Raw genomic sequence first — 19,377 nt, forward strand, 5'->3', positions numbered from 1 at the left:
TAATTAAACAAAAGTAAAATACAATAATCAAATAAATAATAATATATCATATAATATTTAAAATATTTAACCCAAATTCAATTTACTTAACATTCCAAAGACACAGACTTTGCTGATTTAAACAGTGGGTGCTTCATCAGAATATTAATGCTAGGCACAAAATAATATGTTAATAGTACTAAAACAAGGATAACAAAATTATTAACTACTCTAGAAAATTTTTAGTTTCCACAATCAACTGCTGTAGACCTTCATCACGACACTTAGGTAGGTTCACATTTATCTTTTTAGTCTGTGAGTGCCATCTCTAACAATAGACATAAAATGTTGTACCTCAGCCCAAACCATGGCGAACTTAGGCGTTCTAAACCCTCCATTTTTAAAATTCACTTTCTGCACCGCACCGCACCTGTCTCTTATACACATCTAGATGTGTATAAGAGACAGCCTCTACAGTATTTCAAATTCCTGGATCCACCACTAATAATGTTTAATATAGCACATCATATCTACAAAATCTCTATGTGTCTCACGTTAATACCCAACCTTTGGATAACACATCCAGATAGTACATTAACTTAACATCGGGTAATAATCTATTGGCAGAATAGTAAATACAAATCCTAAAAAGTTGAGGATCACCTGAAATCCTATTATTTTTAACATTATCTCCTAAATCCAGCAATATTGAGGATTATCCCATAAAAAAATAATCATCATAACATTTATCAATCTGATGATGTAAATGCTTTTAATTCATCTTAAAACGCCATCAAAATTTTGAATATATGAATGTAAAATATGAGTATGTAAATTCAAGTAAGAAGAAGCCACTTCTGGGAGATCTAGTTAAATAAGCTTTAAGGACTTGTTCTTGTAAAGGGGCCGCTGAATAATCTCCTGTTAATAAAAAAAAATAAATAAAAAAATAAGCTATCTTAACACATCTAATTTCATTTTGCACCACGTAATGATACCCATCGGCACTGACTTCCGTAAGACAATTGAAAATAAAGTAGTGAAAACATGCAAGTATTATAAATTTGTGGGAGCTGCAGCAGGAGGGGATGCGGCAGTGTGGGAGGCTATCCCGATTTCCGGGAGAGTCCCCTCATGCAAGTTGCAGGACACTTGGGACGCCTGGAATTATGTTAATGATACAATATTAATATTTCAATAAAAATTTTACAGCATTTCATATTTCATAATTGAAGACTTGTACAATTAATTCTTTTACTTTCAATACAAGCTTTTACTTAATATATTAAATAGTGAGACATGATATGTAATTATACATAACATGAGGGAGACAATATGCCTGTAGGAACTGGACATATGGGGCACACTAAATAATCTGCCTAGAAGACTTCTAAAGAATTGGCAGTGATCCCACCCAATTGATGCACAACTTCATCTTCCTTTCACCACCCCACTCAGCAGAAAACCCTGATCCTGTTGCAATATATGTGCCCACGATTCTAGGATTTTCAACCATGAAGTGCCTGCATGTCCTATGAATCCAGTTTGATAACCAACCTCCTCCAATTAAAAGCATGTTCATTAGTGTTCAGATTTTAACACAAAACTGCTTTCAGAGGACATAAAAGTCCAACTGGTACAGATATCCCAAATATTTGATCGGTCGTGATTCTTACTATAGTTACTGTATTACAACTCCTGCAAAAAAGATATCAAATATGAAATAACTTCACTCGTTTAAGTGTCAATTGCAACTTTCCAGAGGGGTTGTCCCGCCTTTGCGAGTTGTCTCATCGCCCAACCCAAACTTTTCTCGCTTCTGAAAAATGTTTGAATAATAACAAATATAATGAAGTTCTTAAAAAAACAAGATATTCACTTTCAACACCACCTCTGTTTGTTATTTTGTTTGTTTGGATGAAAAAATATTACTTTGATACAACAATATCAATGTTCAGTACAATATGTTCCAGAGACAACTCACACACAACTAGTGCGACAGAAGTCAAATTCTACCAAAGGCTCATGCCCAATATCTGTCTTTTGCCAGCCAAAAAAGACTCTGATAAGTCACAACAAACCTGGCCTTGGTTTACTTCAAGTGTCAAAATCAATGGAACATTCAAAGGCAAACAGAAAACATGTGCTTTGTCTACAAATGTGAGGTTTTGCTCCCAAATTTAGGTTGCATGAAAAAATTTAATTACAGCATGACATCAAACATATGTTTGTGCATTTATTTATTTATTTCTTAAACTACTTTCATTTTTAAGCATAGTTAAGCATATGTGCTAATGTTAAGATCAAAGCAAACTTAGTCACTTTCTAAGTGGCCCTATTTCACAAGACAAACCTTGTGATGGTGGCCAATAATGCATGCTTTTTCTATCTTAAATCTGGAATTCCACTTACCAAATTCTTTGTTAGCCCTCTTGTCCAAAGTCTTTCAAAAATTCTGTAGTCCTCAGAATATCTGCCTCATTAACTGTGGGTCTAGTGGTTGCTAATGATCTCTTTATATCACTCTACAAAGATTCAAATGAATGATAATTATAAGAAATAATATTACTGTATTATTACTAGCCATTCTTTATCAGAACATTCGGCTACCAGTGACTAGCGTACCTACTGTAGTATGGTATTTATGGCTTCAGGTCACACACATCTAACCTAGTCTAACTAAGAAGACAAAAACCAAAAAGAAATACAAAGCACATCAAGGACTAACAGAGACAGGAAGCCACTCTCCACCACACCGTTTCACCAATTGATCAAAGACTAATAGACATTTTCCGCTAGGTTGGTCACGTGTAGTATAGTGGGTATTAATTGTAAACATGCTGCGTGAGCAAAGCTTTGTAATACAAAAAAACGTGTGGCTTCTTTAGAGTGTTTGTGCTGTAAAGCCCATATTTGATGTTGAATAAAGTTGGTTGGAATGCCAAATTGTTTGAAAATTGAAATTGAGAAATGCTAGGCCTACAGTTAGGCCCCTGCATGTCTACGGCCTGTTCAGGTATGCATGAGAGTCTTCGATCCACGAAAAGCGATTTTGACAAGCTACAATTTCTAGGCTAGCTTAGGTTTACGAAGGAGCACATACATTCAAAAGCATGCAAAGCAAATTGAACACTAGAATAGGTATATAAACACTATTTTAAACAATCGTAGTGCCTTTCCTTGCCAGTTAATTCTCACATTAACGGTGGGCAAATGTTTTCGAAACTATAACATTACCCTTTCCTATATTTTAACACTGAACGCACTGTAAATTCTCCATAGTAATACCCACATGACCGGTTGTAAACAAACCTCACAGTGTCTATTAGCTATTGAGTTCACAGATGTCTTAATGGTAAGAAATCATGAATAGAATGTATGATTTATAAATGTTTGGAAAATAAGTCTTGAATAATAGGATAAATATAATAGAATTTATATACAGTAAGGGCAGAGAGTACACTTCACAAAACAATACCATGTGAAAATCACAGGCAGGTGACACTTAATTAACATACCATAGAGACTGGTGGTTCTAGGAGTTTATCACCTGGGACTGTAGTCCAGCTCATCTCAATTGCTCCCTGTGATCCTGGAGAGCATGGCTCCAGTAAGTCATCTACGATAACATTAGCATCTGTTGGACTAGGTCCACGCACCTGATAAATAAAACAACTGTGTTAAGATTCATTCACTCTCATATAGATTTAACAAAGGCATTCATTGCAGAGCACTCCTACTTCATGTACATCAGTTTTCCATACTGCTAGGCTCAAGCCCCTTCACCCTTTCATATACGCAACCACATCCAACCCACTGACTGGCAACCAGACAGATTCTTGCTTCAAAAATGAGCCTCAAAATTGGGCTAAATTTAGCATGAACATGTTATAATATTTTTTATTTAGCATGTTTTTGTAGATTTATCAAAAAAGAACTGATAAAAAATTAAGGTAAATATGTCATGCCGATTTTCAGTTGAAATTCATTACAGTGAGTTCAAAATTTTTGTTAAACAACCTGACACTAGGCTGATCGATGCAGCTACACTTTTTCACAAGAGAACTATGTAAGACTGAATTAGTCACCAAAAATGAGGTCATCAAAATTTGGCCGAGTGGGTATTAAGGTTGTTTACATCGTCAAAGCCCTATGCTGACGCATTGAGCATTTTAAATCATCTAAAATGTAATGAAGTTAGAGTAGAAGATACTTTTTATAACAATGTATACATTTTAAATGATTCGTAGATTCATGAGATTAAGGTTGACTTGATTTAAATTTCCATTCGGATTTACAATGCGCCCTCTCTTTAGAACAATTAAGAAACAATAAAGTATTTGGTAACAAACTTTGGCGTTAACACGAACACCCTATCTCAGACCAATGGCAACGAATAGGACGCCCTCTCCCAAAAGTGACTACTTTTCTGTGCCAAATCGACGCTTCAATTTGTTATAGGTAAATCGCAGAGAACGCCATCTTGTGTTTATAAGATCTTTGTTTAATATCCACTATAGCAGATTTGATTTGGTGACTAATTCGTTCTATTGTGGAAATTTCAAAATACTAATATCAACAAGTGAGAGTATAACTTACACGTCGAAAGTGAGTTGCAGTTTGAATTTTCCTCACAGGCTGCATTAGTGCATCCCTTACAACTATACTGATATCAGCTCCAGAGTAGCCATCACTACTCTTTCCCAGCTCTTTGTAGTCGTTTTCTGTTAATGTCGTTTTTGTTGAGCCCATATGCATTTTGAACATGTGTGTCCTGGCTTGGGGTTCTGGTAGAGAAATGAAAATTCTCTTTTCAAACCTGTAAAAAATAAATTGGTAGTAATCATATGTAAATAATACTGTATTAATATTTGCAGTAATAATTATTATAATAACAACAAAATATGCATATGAATACTGAATCATCCTAACTTATAACAAGAATATACGGAACTTGCCAGACACATAATTTTGACAATTATTTCCGTACCTTCTTCGGATAGCAGAATCTAACACCCATGGAATGTTGGTAGCGCCTAATACCAGAATACCGTCATTGTTGTTACCAACACCTTGCATCTGTACCAAGAACTCCGTTTTGATACGCCTGGCTGATTCGCTCTCATTTTTACCACGTTCACTGCAAAGTGAGTCTACCTCATCGATGAAGATGATGGAGGGTTTGTGATCACGAGCCATTTCAAAGAGCTGCTTCACTAACCTAATAAAACAAAGTCATTGAATAAATAATGTGGAGCGGTCAAGGTGTCTGAGTTAAAATCACAGGTCCTAGATTCAATTTCACTCAACGAACAGGATCACGACCAAAAAAAAATTTCTCTCTAAAGCACTGTGCTGTCCAGACTGTCAAGTTTTAATACACACATTCCGCGGGGGTTGTTTACAGCCAGTCATGTGACATATAGTGTGTATTACTATGGAGAATTTACAGCGCAATCAGTGTTAAAGTATAAGAAAGGGTAATGCTACATGGTTTAAAAAAACATTCGCCCACCATTAACATGAGAAATAAACCTTTTTTGTCAAGGGATAGTTTGATAGTGCGGACAGAACTTGAGACTCAGAACATAGCTTGGATAAACCATGGAAGTATTATTCAGATCAATCGGCAACAGATCCTTTTGACGCGACAAACCAATGTGTTGCCCACCTTTGCACCACAAACGGGCATCTATCTTATTATTACCATTTTTTCGTTAGCAACAACTTAACAACACGCTTTTATATGCTTCAACACAGCAGCTGTGCAACAAACTGTTTGTTAACTCACTAAATATCTTTAAAATTAACAATGTTCCCCCAATTGGATTTTTAGTATATTATTATGTGTATATTTTAGTAACAGATTTCCCAAAATATTTCTGTTGCAAATTACTTAGAACTGTGTTCATTATAATTGTGCCTAATGACTGACTGGTTTGACTATAAAGCTGAGGCAGCGTAAAACTGAAAATTACTCAGTTTTGATTTTGGATTGAATTCTCGAATAGTCCACACACTCACTCACACTAAAATACTTGGTTTATTATAATCTTCAATCACTCCTTAAATAATATCTGTTACAATTAGAATTATCAAGTTTTATCCAATTTATGGGAATTTAAGTTGAAATATACCACACTTTTAAAGCTCATGTAAATGTTTCATTGAATTAGAAAACCTTTTTTGTAGAAAATAATATGTTTGGTATTTTCTAAAAGATAAATGTGTTAGCTTTAAGGTGGAAACAACTACGCATCCATAGTGATTGACTGTAAGCAATACGCATTGAGAAACAAGGTGTTTTCCATTCTTCCATGTTCTATTTCTTGGAAAACTAAGCCCGCTTAGCATTTGCTGGCGGGGAACACATTAAACTTCAAAGGCATCGCTGTTCATTTGCATAGCGCTGCGTGTGCAAAGCCTTTTCGAGTGATCTCCTTCTCAATTATACCTCCATGGTTTAATGTAGAACATCTTGAGTTTATGAATCATTTATATTTTTCTAATTTAAAATTTAGTAATAAAAACAAAAATGTATTAAAATCAGGGAGAGTTAGGGACAGCTACGCAGTGCAAATTATTGCAGCAAAAATGCTGTAGCGGCAGCGTAGCAATTTTATGGAGGCTTCATGGACATTTAAACCTTCCTTTGACAAAGTAATGAGAAGTAGGTGAATAATTTGAAAGGTAGGAGAACAACCCATAACGTGCAGCATCATTGTGCTGAATTGCACATGGCCGTGGTCCGTGACTACTGTTAGCAGCCGTACAGAGGCGTTTAGTTTACAACATACCACAAAGAGAGGAGCTGAAATGAACTATAGCATTTAGGGAAACCCCCTACTCTTCTGAAGGATGCAATGGATTCTCTATAGTGCACACAGCCAGATGCGTACACAAGACCCCCGTTTTGAGTCTTTATTTTAGAAGACTTGGTTCTACCAAACCAAGCCCCCAGCGTCGATGTTAAGGCTGTAATTAGCGAAGCACATGCTTTACCGCTCAGCCACTCGACCCACCAAATTTACATATTATGGTTTTGATAATGCAATAATAAATATATGGAATAAAAAACACTCATTGTTACACACTTTTCACTTTCTCCAAGCCACTTAGAAACCAGATCCGATGATGACACAGAAAAGAAGGTTGAATTATTAGCCTCTGTTGCCACCGCTTTTGCTAAGTAAGATTTACCCGTACCTGGGGGCTAGAAACAATAACACATAATACATTAAACTCATAAGTATTAATGACAACACATTACAAAATGATGAAATTCATATTATAACTATATATATATATAGACATACAATAACTAATTAAAAATAGATGAGACGTACCAGTCTGATGTAATAGAAAATAAAACTCAAAAAACATACTTTAAACTAGTCTTTAAAGTACTAAAAGTTTTTTTAGTTTATTTTCAATCACTAAATAGGACTATTGAGAAGGTGGAATAGAATAAGAACCAGGCTTCTTTGCGGAACCTCAAATAAAAGAGCTTTCCCTGAACATTACACCTGTAGGTTTAGCTGAAGCCCGAGTAAAGACGATTGCTGGTTAGAATTATCAAATCCTGCACCTCCTGTTAAATGAAAAAAAATGTCATGATGTCATGTTTTTAGCCAACGATGGATATTTGGCTTACCCCAAATAGCAAGATACCTCTCCATGGTTGACGCTTGCCTGTGAACAGGTGAGGGAATTTGATGGGTAGGATAACAGCTTCCTTCAAGGCCTCTTTGGCAGCATCAAGCCCTGCTACATCATCCCAAAGAATATTTGGTTTTTCCATTACAATTGCACCTATATTTTGGAAATAAATTTATATTTATGTAAAGCATAAATTTCAAATTGCCTCTCTTAAATTGTTCAGATTGTTTTAAGTTGCATATGTAATTAATTTACTGTATACCTTTGAACACACAATTATGTTGATTATTAAGGTGGGCTTATAAACAGAAACCAGAAAATACAAGTAATATACAGAGTGCCTGCATGCCTATAGCTAAGCTAAAAAGAATAAGCCTTACAGAGAGTCCACATACAGCCTGGGTCCCACAATGAAAACCTAGAGAGTCCCAAATATCCCAAGCATAGTGTTACAATGTAGAGCAGTATTTCGATGCCAAATTTCAATGTAATTAATTTTATACTCAAACTGATTACATTTAAAGCATATAACAGAATGTTTGTTCTAAACCTCGAAGATTAGGGGGCAAATAAGAAAAACAAAGATTTGTGAAAATTCTTTCATCAACCTATGTTTTGAGTGAGGTCCAACCTGCCTATTACCCTGGCATGTACTGTACAGTGAACATTACATGTGTAAGTCTGATTTCACTGTAAGTGTGTTACTATGTACTGTGTGTGATAATACTTAATTCTAAGAATTGTGATAGGATAAAGATACCAACAATGGATCTTAATGTAGGGACTTGTGAGAGTGGGGGGACAAGTGAGAGTGCATCCACTCGCTGCAAAGTACTCAATATAAATGTATGCACTATTGATTATGTGGAGAACACACCAAAAAATCAGATGCCGGAGGACATTTTCCCATGGCTGTAATGACTACGTACATTCTGCATATTGAAGTATATCGTTCATTTATGCACAAAATGAACAGACTGCGCTTTCTTCCCTTTGTATACGCTTTGATTCAACATACCTTGAAGCTGGCCTTGCAATTTTTTAGTCTCTGCATTTTCATCACTGTCACTGTCGCTGCCATTATTCTTGTCATTCTTACTACTATTTTTACCACTGTAATAATACCAAGAACAAAAGTTAAATTCAAGTTGGACTAATATAAAAGTGTCATACACAACATACCATAGTTCTGGTATAAGCCCACCCTCCTTGAAGGGTGGGGGGGGAAAGGTGGGGCTTATACCTAGTGAATCCCTTTTTCAATAAAAAGGCAAATTTTCATCACTGCATGCCTAATTCAAAGTTACTATTTTAATTTTTTTTTATCGAGTACATAAATATCAGTTACTAATTCAAATTATACCCTGGATTTTTGCCAGAGTAAAGGCTGATATGTAAAATTGGGCGTAAAGCAGGGGGCAGGCTTATACCCGAGATGGGCTAGTACCTGAAGAACTACATGGTAATTGGAAAAGTACTAATGATAAATTGGATTGGATATTTTTGGTGTTATATTAAGTTTAACACAAGAAATTTGAGGACTTATTTCCATTGGAGTCCTTTTTGTAGCGAATTTGTACAGTAAACTGTGAGACAATCCCCTTCATCACTATGCACAAGAGCAATATTGCACACTGGACCAACAACTTAAACATCTCATCCAAAAGATGTTGTCTATTGTATTCCATCCATCTAGCTGATACAATAAGTGTAACGATAACATTGAACCAGAAATTTCCATGGTTCACAGCACACACATAGTGGGCACCACCAGTTTGGACTGAGCTTTCTGTATGCTGCTCTAGTAAAATAACACGAGCTATTGGCTAACGTACCTTCCTTTACTTTCTGAGTCTTTGACTTTTTTCTTGCCCTGTTTCTTGGCAATATGTTTTTTCAACTGTTCAGCTCGTTCTAGATATGAGCTACATTTTGCTCTGATGCTTTCCTTGGCTCTATCTCCATGTGCTTCATCTGAGAATGATTAAAACATGACGAAATGGAATAAACCATTCTGTATTCAATTATTTACTTTATCTCTTCCTTCAATATTATTAAAAGTGGTAATGAAGCCCTGTTAGTCTAAACAATATACAAAGAGTGCTGCCTTTTAATTCTCTTCAAAATTATTAAAAGACACAAGCTTTTGTTATTATTTAGGAAAAGAAATGTTTTAGTTAATTTTTATATATCATAATAATTATGGTTAATTATTGCTAAATATAATATCTATTGAATTGCACAGTTAAATTTTTTTTTTAATGTTCAATTTATGTAAATTATATATTTACTGAAAAGAAAATTTTAAAAACTTCATAGTCTTACGATACCGTAATATAAAATGCAGCCAGACTGAAATTCTTTAAAGAATGCTGAAATATTTTCATATACTGTAGATTTCTAAAACTGCACACCATCCCATGGCGTACAATATATTTTTATTACATTATATTCATATTTTTAATAACAAGTTTCAAAACATATAAGTATTTCCCTGTTTGAGATCTCTGCAGATATTATTCTCCTGAAGACGGTTGAAGCAAGTCAACCGAAAAGTCAAGATATTCTCAACCAACAACAACAGTTCTTTTCAGAACTATCTACGTGGTATACCGCAAGCATTAATTATATATTATACTTCGCCATGCAAACCTTCAAACAATATTTTGTTCAGCTCTACGGGGAGCAACTACATCATCTAGTCAGAGAATTTGAGCGTCAGTGCATTAAACATGCGAAACTGATTAACAACCTGACTTTTCTCAAGAGATGCAGAGATTCCAACGTTATTCCTCAAGGCCTTTTACTGATAGGCTCAGCCTTTGTTTAGTTTTCAACCAATCAGCAGCAAGTTTCATCACTCAAACATACAAGTATTTCCCTGTTTGAGATCTCTGCAGATATTATTCTCCTGAAGACGGTTGAAGCAAGTCAACCGAAACGTCGAGATATTCTCAACCAACAACAACAGTTCTTTTAAGAACTATCTACGTGGTGTACCGCAAGCATTAATTATATAATTATATAAGTTTCAGAATACCATATAACTATTTTAGCAAACATGTTGTTTCCAAATACTTACATTTGATGCAATGTATAAAGTACTCCACCCCATGTTCATAAAGTCTCAGGGCCTCTTCGTAATTCTTCTCCTTGTCTTCTTGAGTGGCCTTTGTAATCAGGTCAATCGCTTTCTGGTAAGAAAATGTTATGTCAACAATAGTCATAGTGTATTACTTCACTGCAAAAGCTTTTGGGCCCAATCGTCCAATTCGTGCAAAATTTTAAACAATCGAGAGAGGATGAAGATTTACTACTAGCCACTTTTTCTTAGACAATAATAAAAATAAAACCCTGGGCCTATAAATAATATGCCGTGGTTATTGATCCGACTCCGGAACCAAACTTCCCAGCGTTAGAAGTCTGACACACTAATTGAGCATGCGCAACGAATAAATTAAAAGATCATTGATATTTTCGAAGTAATGGGCCAGAACGTCAGCTAGGCAAAATCATTTCAGCCAATGCCATGTCTGTCATTTGTATTTGTTGATGTTTGGTAAACCGAAATAAAAAAAAATTAATAAATATATGATCATTCTTTTTTAAGAATAACATATTTAACATGGTAATAAAATACCTATAGGCCTAGGTCTATGTTAACTAAATTGAAAAACAAGTAAGTCAGATTGAAAGTGGGCCTGAAAGTTCACACTAGGTGGACCAGATTGTCCGCCTGTGTATAAATGTATTTTTACAGTACTACTGTAGAGAACAAGATGACGAATGTAATCTGAATAAACCACTTTATAGTTAGATGCACAGCAATCATAGCATATTATGTTATTCTTTAACACATTCCAACTATCTTCGATATGATAAACTAACATTACGAACACTCAGTCAACGCTGTCAATCAAATATTTGGCCTACCTAGCATTTCAGTCGGCAACAGTAATTGGAATCAAACTGTATAAAAAATATTGAACACGAAACATTTAAAAATGTTAACAAGCATTATGGCTTGGCCAGTAGGACGACGTCAGATGAAAAATCCCCGGGGTTGACAGTAATATAATACATTTTCCACGGAAGTTATCGGCGGTTACCACATGGTAAAGTTATTCAAGTTATTTACGAAAATGAATATGCATTGCAACCCCCAAATTGAGCCTCGGTGTCATACAGTAAATGTTGTGAATTTGTTTGAATATTATGCTTTACTTTTAAAAACCATAAACTACTATGGACTATGACTAGGCTAGTATAATTCATACACTTGATTTTCTGAATGTTATACACCACTGGCAAAACGAAGGACATTCGTCGTGACGAAGGGATGGTTTTGAATTCGAAAATTTCAATGACATTTCGGTTCTCACATTAAAGTTTTCTGATGCGTTACTGCCAGTGGCCTAGCACTCACTGATCAGTGCCTAGCATTCTGTCTTTACACTGTAAATGCCTAGCTCACTTAACACTACTGTACCTTTTTTACGATCTCTAGTAGAATAGGCCTAGAAGGCTTCCGCTGAAAAACATTTATGTTTCAGTTACTTTTTACTACATAAATAGAGGTAACTTCATGTTTCAGTTTTATTTCAACCCTCGCTTGTGATGTTTTGACTTCAAAAAATATCAATGAATCTTTCATTTCATTGCACATGCGCAATACTGTGTTAGACTTTTAACACTTGAAGTTGGGTTCCAGTGTCGAATCAATAACCATGATGGCGTAATAATAATAAAACCTTGCAATTATACAGGCCTATCTAAAGCCTTGAACTGGATTCGAAAAATCAGGCCTGCTAGACCTAGACTAGTTACTTTTTGCGCTAGGATTAACCAACCGCACTCAAATCAGCCTAGGCCTAGGCCCAGCCCAACCTGCAGGCTGCTAGATTAGGCTGAGGTAGGGCCATGTCCGGCAGAATTGTTCATTGGTTCAGTGCGCCTAGACAGAGGGATGTGGTTAGCCTATTTTCTATATAGCTAATTAGCAGGCAAAAGTTAACATTCAGCGGTATAGAGCAAAGATCAAAAGAAAAACCTTATATACCTGCATACTTGGACTAGACATGTTTATAATGTCATGTAGGCCTAGGCCTATGTCTACCTAATACTTTACAAAAATTAATTGGCAAAAAATGTTATTTTCCGCCTATCAATACTCAGCTACTAGGCCTATCTCTTTTTCTCCAGCTTTCTTTGCACTTCCGAAATTACGTCAGTGCTGGTATGACCTTTAGCTTTACCATTAAAAACAAAAATTGTATATACATTTTTTTTTAATCTACAAAAAAAATTATAAAAAATACACTATAGCAATACAATAAATATTTTAATTTAAATAATATATTTTGTACTGTAATTCTTGCACTTATTTAATTATTTTGTTTACTAAATTATTGTATTTTACATAGCTTGCTAATAATCGTCTGCTATTATTGGAAAGTGTGACTGTGAATCATGGGCTTATTCGACTGGTTCATTTCGTTGAGTACGAATTTTCATTGAGTATTATTTTCATTCGACTGGTTCGTTGACAACGAATGCGACAATCAGCGTTATGTTATGCACGTGACCAAAGAAAATACGGCCGATTGGTCAGTTTAGCAACAACATTTGCGTTAATATTTTAGATTAAATTTTAGAATATAAAAATTATAGGCTAATATTCTGGGCGGATGCGGGGGGGGGGGGAGAATTTAGTCGCACCCCCTAAATTCTATTAAGAAAGATAATTGTTGTACTGTATTATATTGTTGAATTATTGGTAAGATTTTTAAGGTATGAGAGTGCAATTGGCACCCAGAGCTCGATATTCTCAAAAGTTTCGCGCCTCAGCCCCAACCATGGTGGGACTGAGGTGAATGTGGCCACGCTTTGATATAGGTCAAATAAATTAAATACATCAAAGAAAGTGTTTCTTTATTTTTTTTTTCTATGTTACATCACTCTTAATAATTAGTTCTCTGTGGTTGCCGAAAATCCCTTATTAAAAATCATGAGAAATTTGCTCGCGCTTTATCTAGACATGATGGTGTGTGATGATGATGAATTTTACTATATAAAAGTGTCATTTCCGGCCATCTAAAGGTACTATTTCCTCAAATTTTCCCACACGTCAACCCCAACCATGGTGGGGCAGAGGTGGTTGTAGCATCACTGCTTTGAACTAGGTAAAGTTAATACATCAAAGAGAATGTTTAGTTATATTTTCACATACTACACATTACTATTTAGATCTCTATGGTTGCCGAAAATCGCCGATAACAAAACAAGAAAGATCAAGAAAATTTGTTGACGCTTCATTTTGACTATATAATGATATAGTGATGTGATGATGATGAAATTTACTATTATAAATGTGTCATTTCCGGCCATCTACATGTACTAATTCTTCAATTTTTTTGCACGCACCCCCTACCGCCAAATCATGCATCCGTCCCAGATATTTACCCACATTGAAGTCAAAAAATAATTCTAGGTTAACAGAATTCAAAAACCGGATGAAAACAATTTTTTACGAAAAACCCATACTGCCACAATCCGAAGCAGCCTTAATTACGCAGCGTGTATCGCGGTAACTATGCACCATTTTGTTTTGTCGAGTATTTACCAGTTTTCTATTCGACTGGTCATCTTCGTTAAGTAGGATTTCACTACTGCACAGGTGGGCGTGGTTTAACGAAGACCGATCAGTCGAATACGGCAAATAACAGCAAGCTGAACATTCAACAAAAATCGCCACTTTACCTGCATAGGGTTGTTGTTTGAATCTGTCCACTCTCTTTGATAAACTAAGCTTATCATTTTGTTTCAGTATTGACTACAGAATCTGTCGGCAGTAAAATATGGTCTATTCTGTGGATAGGCTTATGGCTAAATGAATGTAAAGTCGAGTGTGCCTCTGTCACGAGAGATTCAAACGACTGTTCATCTCTAAAAACAGACATGACGTCATAATATTAATTGTGAATAATAATTTTCTTGTCGTTTTTCTTTATTGGTGAATGATAATTTCACGTGAATTTTAACTGTTAACTGTATAAAAAAATAATTAAAAACCTCGTAGATTATAATGTCTTAACTGGCATGGCAATTGAAAGTATGTAGCATGATGTCGGCCTAACCCGGTTAGGTTAAGCATATTTCTATTTGTAGAATCGTAGCAATGGGACTTTCTAAAGCATTATATATTATGTCGTTTCTCTTTACAGTATTGAAATTAATACAGTAATTTTGTTTAATTGTTACTGTCGTTGTTTTTAAACATTTTTGATAGAGACATCCTGAATATCAGCTGGCCTTCCAGGCCAGCCGAATTACCTTTTCTAATTAAATCTTAAATAAAAAATATTAAATTAAATTTTAATAAAAAGAAAGCTAATTACCAGTCGGCCATAGCGTTGTAAAGTAGTTTTATGAAATATTTCTAATACGTAGAGGCAACTCATTCCAAGTAACAGAACCCGCATTAAAGAAAGATGATTTACCAATATTGATTTTCACTTGTCAAGTGAATTTTGCCTTTGTCTCGTCTGGTAACAGAGTGCAATAATGAATGTGATAATTTTATATAAATTAAGTCATACAACTGAATTGGAAGATTTGTTTCAGTGAATCCTGTGAGTCCATAGGCCTACGAAATTTATCTTCGCAACAGAGGACGTAGACAGTGATAATGTTGTGTGTTTTGGTTCTGTCAGTTAAAACTCATAAATTATTCATGGAAAGATCAAGAGGTATAGCAAAATACTTACACGCTGAAAGTAAGTAGCAGTTTGAATCTTTCTTACTGGTTGCATCAGTGCATCCCTTACAACAACACTGATATCTGCTCCTGAGTAACCTGCACTTCCTTTGCCCAAATCTCTGTAGTCGCTTTCTGTCAGTGTCAGTTTTGTTGAACCCAAAAGATTTCTAAATATGCACCCTGGCTGGTTCTTCTGGTAGGGAAATTAAAATTCTTTTTTTCGAACCTGTAACACATAAAAAGATATGTAAAAATTATATTACTGGTTTATGATTATGAGTAAAAGTTCCATTTTATCTAGGCAATATTTACTTGCATTGATTCCAATTGTGTTCAGGATCTTACCTGTTTAGCTGTTCAACTATTATTCCGTGCTTCTGTGTTAAAGTAATAGTTACTGGTCAGTAATATTCACTAGAATTCAAGTAATAGTCGTATGTGTTCTGGTAATACCATGTGGTTAGTAATCTGTTGTGGTCAGGTTATAATAGTATTTTGTGTTAGAGTGATAGTCGCTTGTATTCCGGTAATAGGGACTTTTATTCAGGTAAGAGTCACTTGGGTTTACCTTAGGCCTACCATAGGTTTGTGTAATGCTTTTTACTAATTATTAGTCTCTAGTGTTCAGGCAATTATCACTTGTGTCCATTTAAATTACACACAAAACATATGTCAGTAACTATGAACAACAGTTCCGTACCTCAGTCGGATAGCTGAATCTAACACCCATGGAATGCTGGTAGCGCCTACCACCAGAATACCATCATTGTTGTTACCAACACATTGCATCTTGACACGTCGGGTTGATTCGCTCTCATTTTTTGCACATCCACCGCACATTAATTCTACATCGTCGATGAAAAAATGGAGGGTTTGTGATTACGAGCCATTCAAAAGAGATGTTTCACTGAACTAATAAAAGCAGTTATTGCGTTATTAGTAACTAACCAAATACACGTTTTAATTTGCATTAAAATTTTAGATGTGACAGTGGTTATACCAGGGAGTTGTTAACTCCCTGGTTATACTAACGTAAACAGAGTGTAGGTCTGCGCATTTACCAATATTTCCATTTGATTATTTCACAGTTATCGGATGATGACGATGATAATGATGATGTCCAGCCTTGACCATTCTCTTAGAATTTTAATGTTTTTATTTTGCTGTAAACTTATCATATCCAATTTTGCTTTAAACTAATTTTACCAGTTTTATATCCCTGATTAGTTGTTGTTTATGTGTAAGTGGTTAAGGTATGATTTGACGATACCTATCCATGTTTTAATACTACTACTAATAATAATAATAATTGGCTGCCAATGTATTGTAAAAAATTTTGATTTAAATTTGAATTTGAAATGATGAAAATTGATCAATTGTTATGAGAAACGTGAGAGAATTTCTACACATGATCGATTTAATAAAATTAAATTATTATAAACATTTTTTACAATAAGGTAATATATTACACACAGATTAGAAATGTGTGTTTAACACAATGTATCCAACCTGGGTTATTAAAAAAAAAAATGCGGATGACAAGACCTCAAAGCCCCAGACGCTGCCTGCCTGATTTATCAACAGTGGGATAATTGTATGTAGGCCTATGTATTTATATACTTATTATAGTCTCTTAAACAGCAAATTTCTTTTATTGAAAAAAATAAAATGGGTCATATTTTGTCTCATCTTGTATGATTGTTGAGGTTTCCTAATTATGAAATTGCAATAAATAGTGAATAATTTTTTAAAAGGGTAAATTATTGTTACACACCATTCACTTTCCCCAACCCACTTACAAACCAAATCTGACGAGGACACGGAAAAGAAGGTCCAGTTTTTAGCCTCTGTTACCACCGCTTTTGCTAAATAAGTTTTACCCGTACCTGGAGGCTAAAAAAAATAATATTCCATTCATTTAACACTATTGTTAATGACAAGGCACTACAGAGGATGGTTGAGGCTCACATGCTAAGGCCTATGTATAGGCATGCAGCAAAGCAACACTTAACATAAAGCTATAATATTGGCGTAGAGAAAGAAACGGGAATGTAAATAGAGAAAACATTATGAGGCTAACGTAGCCTACTATTATTGAGGAGAATTAAGTTAGACCAAGAAGAAATTCACACAAACAGTGCCTAATGCCGTAGCTTATTTTTCTGATTATCAGGGGCGGATTTAGAGGGGGGGGGGGGTAAACAGGCTTTAGCCCCCCCCCCCCCAAATGTCATAGTAATTTCTTTTTACTGCTTTTTGAAGGTCCAAATTAAAATATTGTTTAATGATTTCTTCACAAACATCACATTTATGGGCTAAACATTTTACAGTAGTTGTTTTTTAGTGATAAAATAAATATGAAATACGTTTTTTAACCAATCAGCGGACAAAAAACGTAGCTAAGAAAGCTGCTTTTGCCTTGCCTTCATGCTCAAATCTCGAAGCAAAGGCCGTTGTGTAGCGGTCTCGTTTGTATAATACACTAAACTTTTCGTGTCGCGCGGGTTTCGTTCGTTCGTTGATTCATTCATTCATTTAGTTAGTCAGTCAGTCAGTCAGTCAGTCTGTCTGTCATTCAGTCAGCCCAGGAAATTAACTGTTCCCTGGGCAGTCAGTCATTCTTTATTCATTCATTCAACATCACTCAATTCATTGCAAACAATTCGCTCATATTATGAGTCCATTATACTCCTGACCGAACAGAGACAAACCAATGAAGGTGTATTTATTTCAACAAATAATTGTTTAAAACTCTTTTTCCTTCTCAACGGAGTGGCCTGCTTTGTCTCTTGGGGCCACTATCTTGGTCGCAGACTCTGAGCACCCTGTCGTCTGTCTGTGGCAGGGCAAAAATGTGAAACCTGCTCCTTTGTTCGCGCTACCAAGGTAGGGGACCGGGATTGCGCCAGGGCAGAGGCGGAACGTTGACCCTTTGAGACCTAGCGCTGTTTTGTCACCACACCTTATTATATTATTGTATAGTCAACATTTTTTTTTTTTTAATAATTTTATATAAAGTGCATAGTGGCACTGCGCAATATTCGCTATATAAATTTTTATAAATTATTATTATTATTATTATTATTATTATTATTATTATTATTATTATTATTATTATTATTATTATTGTCTAAGGACACAGGAATAAATTTATAAGTTGTAGATTTGTCTTTTTATTAGAGCGATTAGGCTATGCCCACAAAAAGTGCACAATGAGCACAATCAATTCTGAATCTGAGATCCCACCAATGTGTTTCCATATTTCAGGCCTAAGTAAAGGAAGAGATTAAACCTACAACTTACACCGAATAGCAAGACTCTTCGGCATGGTTGACGCGTGCCTGTGAAGAGGTGAGGGAAATCGGCAGCTTCTTTCAAGGCTTCTTTGGCTGCGTCAAGCCCCGCTACATCGGACCACTGGATGTTTGGTTTCTCCATATTTACACCTATTTAAATTAAAATTATGATCGTTCAATTAAATAATTAGATTTTATATTAAACAGCTTAAACATTCTACTACAATAATCTTAAATAGATTACCAATCAATTTAAGGGTCTATGCAAAAGAATAAAGAATAACTATTATTTAACTAAATTTTTAATTTATTTTTACATGGCAGACAATACATAATAGCAGACCAATAGTAATGGTAATAATATATAATAACAACAACAACAACAATAATAATAATAATAATAATAATAATAATAATAATAATAATAATAATACAGGAACTTGTACCGTGCCTTAATAGATATAAAAATGATGTTGATGATGATGATATTTATTTGTAAAATATACTGTAGGCCTACCTTGAAGTTGGCCTTGCAATTGTTTATTCTCACTGCTGTCACTGTCATTCGCTGCCATTATTTTTTTTATCATACAAAAGATACCATATTTTTTCATTTCATTTTATTTGGCATCAAACAATAAAAATACAGTTATAGTAAAATATAGGCCCTATAGGCCTAAATAC

At 34.9% G+C, this 19,377-nt stretch overlaps 1 protein-coding gene and 1 pseudogene across 2 annotated transcripts; both read right to left on the reverse strand.

Moving 5' to 3' along the window:
- Nucleotides 1-452: 452 nt before the first annotated feature.
- LOC117121668 (vacuolar protein sorting-associated protein 4A-like) lies at nucleotides 453-14,513 on the reverse strand. 2 transcript variants are annotated; one of them, XM_033266923.1, is made up of 11 exons: nucleotides 14,398-14,513; nucleotides 10,721-10,832; nucleotides 9,474-9,612; nucleotides 8,657-8,751; nucleotides 7,634-7,791; nucleotides 7,074-7,192; nucleotides 4,970-5,200; nucleotides 4,579-4,798; nucleotides 3,498-3,638; nucleotides 2,392-2,504; nucleotides 453-1,677 (listed from the first exon to the last, which is right to left on the reverse strand). In XM_033266923.1, the coding sequence occupies exons 1-10, from the start codon at nucleotides 14,452-14,454 to the stop codon at nucleotides 2,403-2,405; spliced, it is 1,374 nt and encodes a 457-aa protein (XP_033122814.1). In that variant the 5' UTR covers nucleotides 14,455-14,513; the 3' UTR covers nucleotides 453-1,677; nucleotides 2,392-2,402. The 2 variants fall into 2 exon arrangements, with proteins under 2 accessions (XP_033122814.1, XP_033122815.1); XM_033266924.1 differs by lacking the exon at nucleotides 14,398-14,513 and adding an exon at nucleotides 12,698-12,863.
- Nucleotides 14,514-15,368: 855 nt separating this feature from the next.
- LOC117121720 lies at nucleotides 15,369-19,268 on the reverse strand (annotated as a pseudogene).
- Nucleotides 19,269-19,377: the final 109 nt, after the last annotated feature.

Source organism: Anneissia japonica, unplaced genomic scaffold (genome assembly GCF_011630105.1).
Source record: "Anneissia japonica isolate Jap-2015-1 unplaced genomic scaffold, ASM1163010v1 scaffold287709_len1912824_cov184, whole genome shotgun sequence".
Taxonomy (NCBI): Eukaryota; Metazoa; Echinodermata; class Crinoidea; order Comatulida; family Comatulidae; genus Anneissia; species Anneissia japonica.

What these genes read in the sequence shown, in the direction of transcription:
- LOC117121668 (XM_033266923.1), bottom strand. Translation starts at nt 14,454, where the DNA reads ATGATAAGCTTAGTTTATCAAAGAGAGTGGACAGATTCAAACAACAAC. An exon ending in CAAACAACAACCCTATGCAG is followed by an intron (nt 10,833 to 14,397) that starts GTAAAGTGGCGA and finishes TTTTCTTACCAG; the next exon opens with AAAGCGATTGACCTGATTAC. An exon ending in TAGAACCACCAGTCTCTATG is followed by an intron (nt 2,505 to 3,497) that starts GTATGTTAATTA and finishes GAATCTTTGTAG; the next exon opens with AGTGATATAAAGAGATCATT.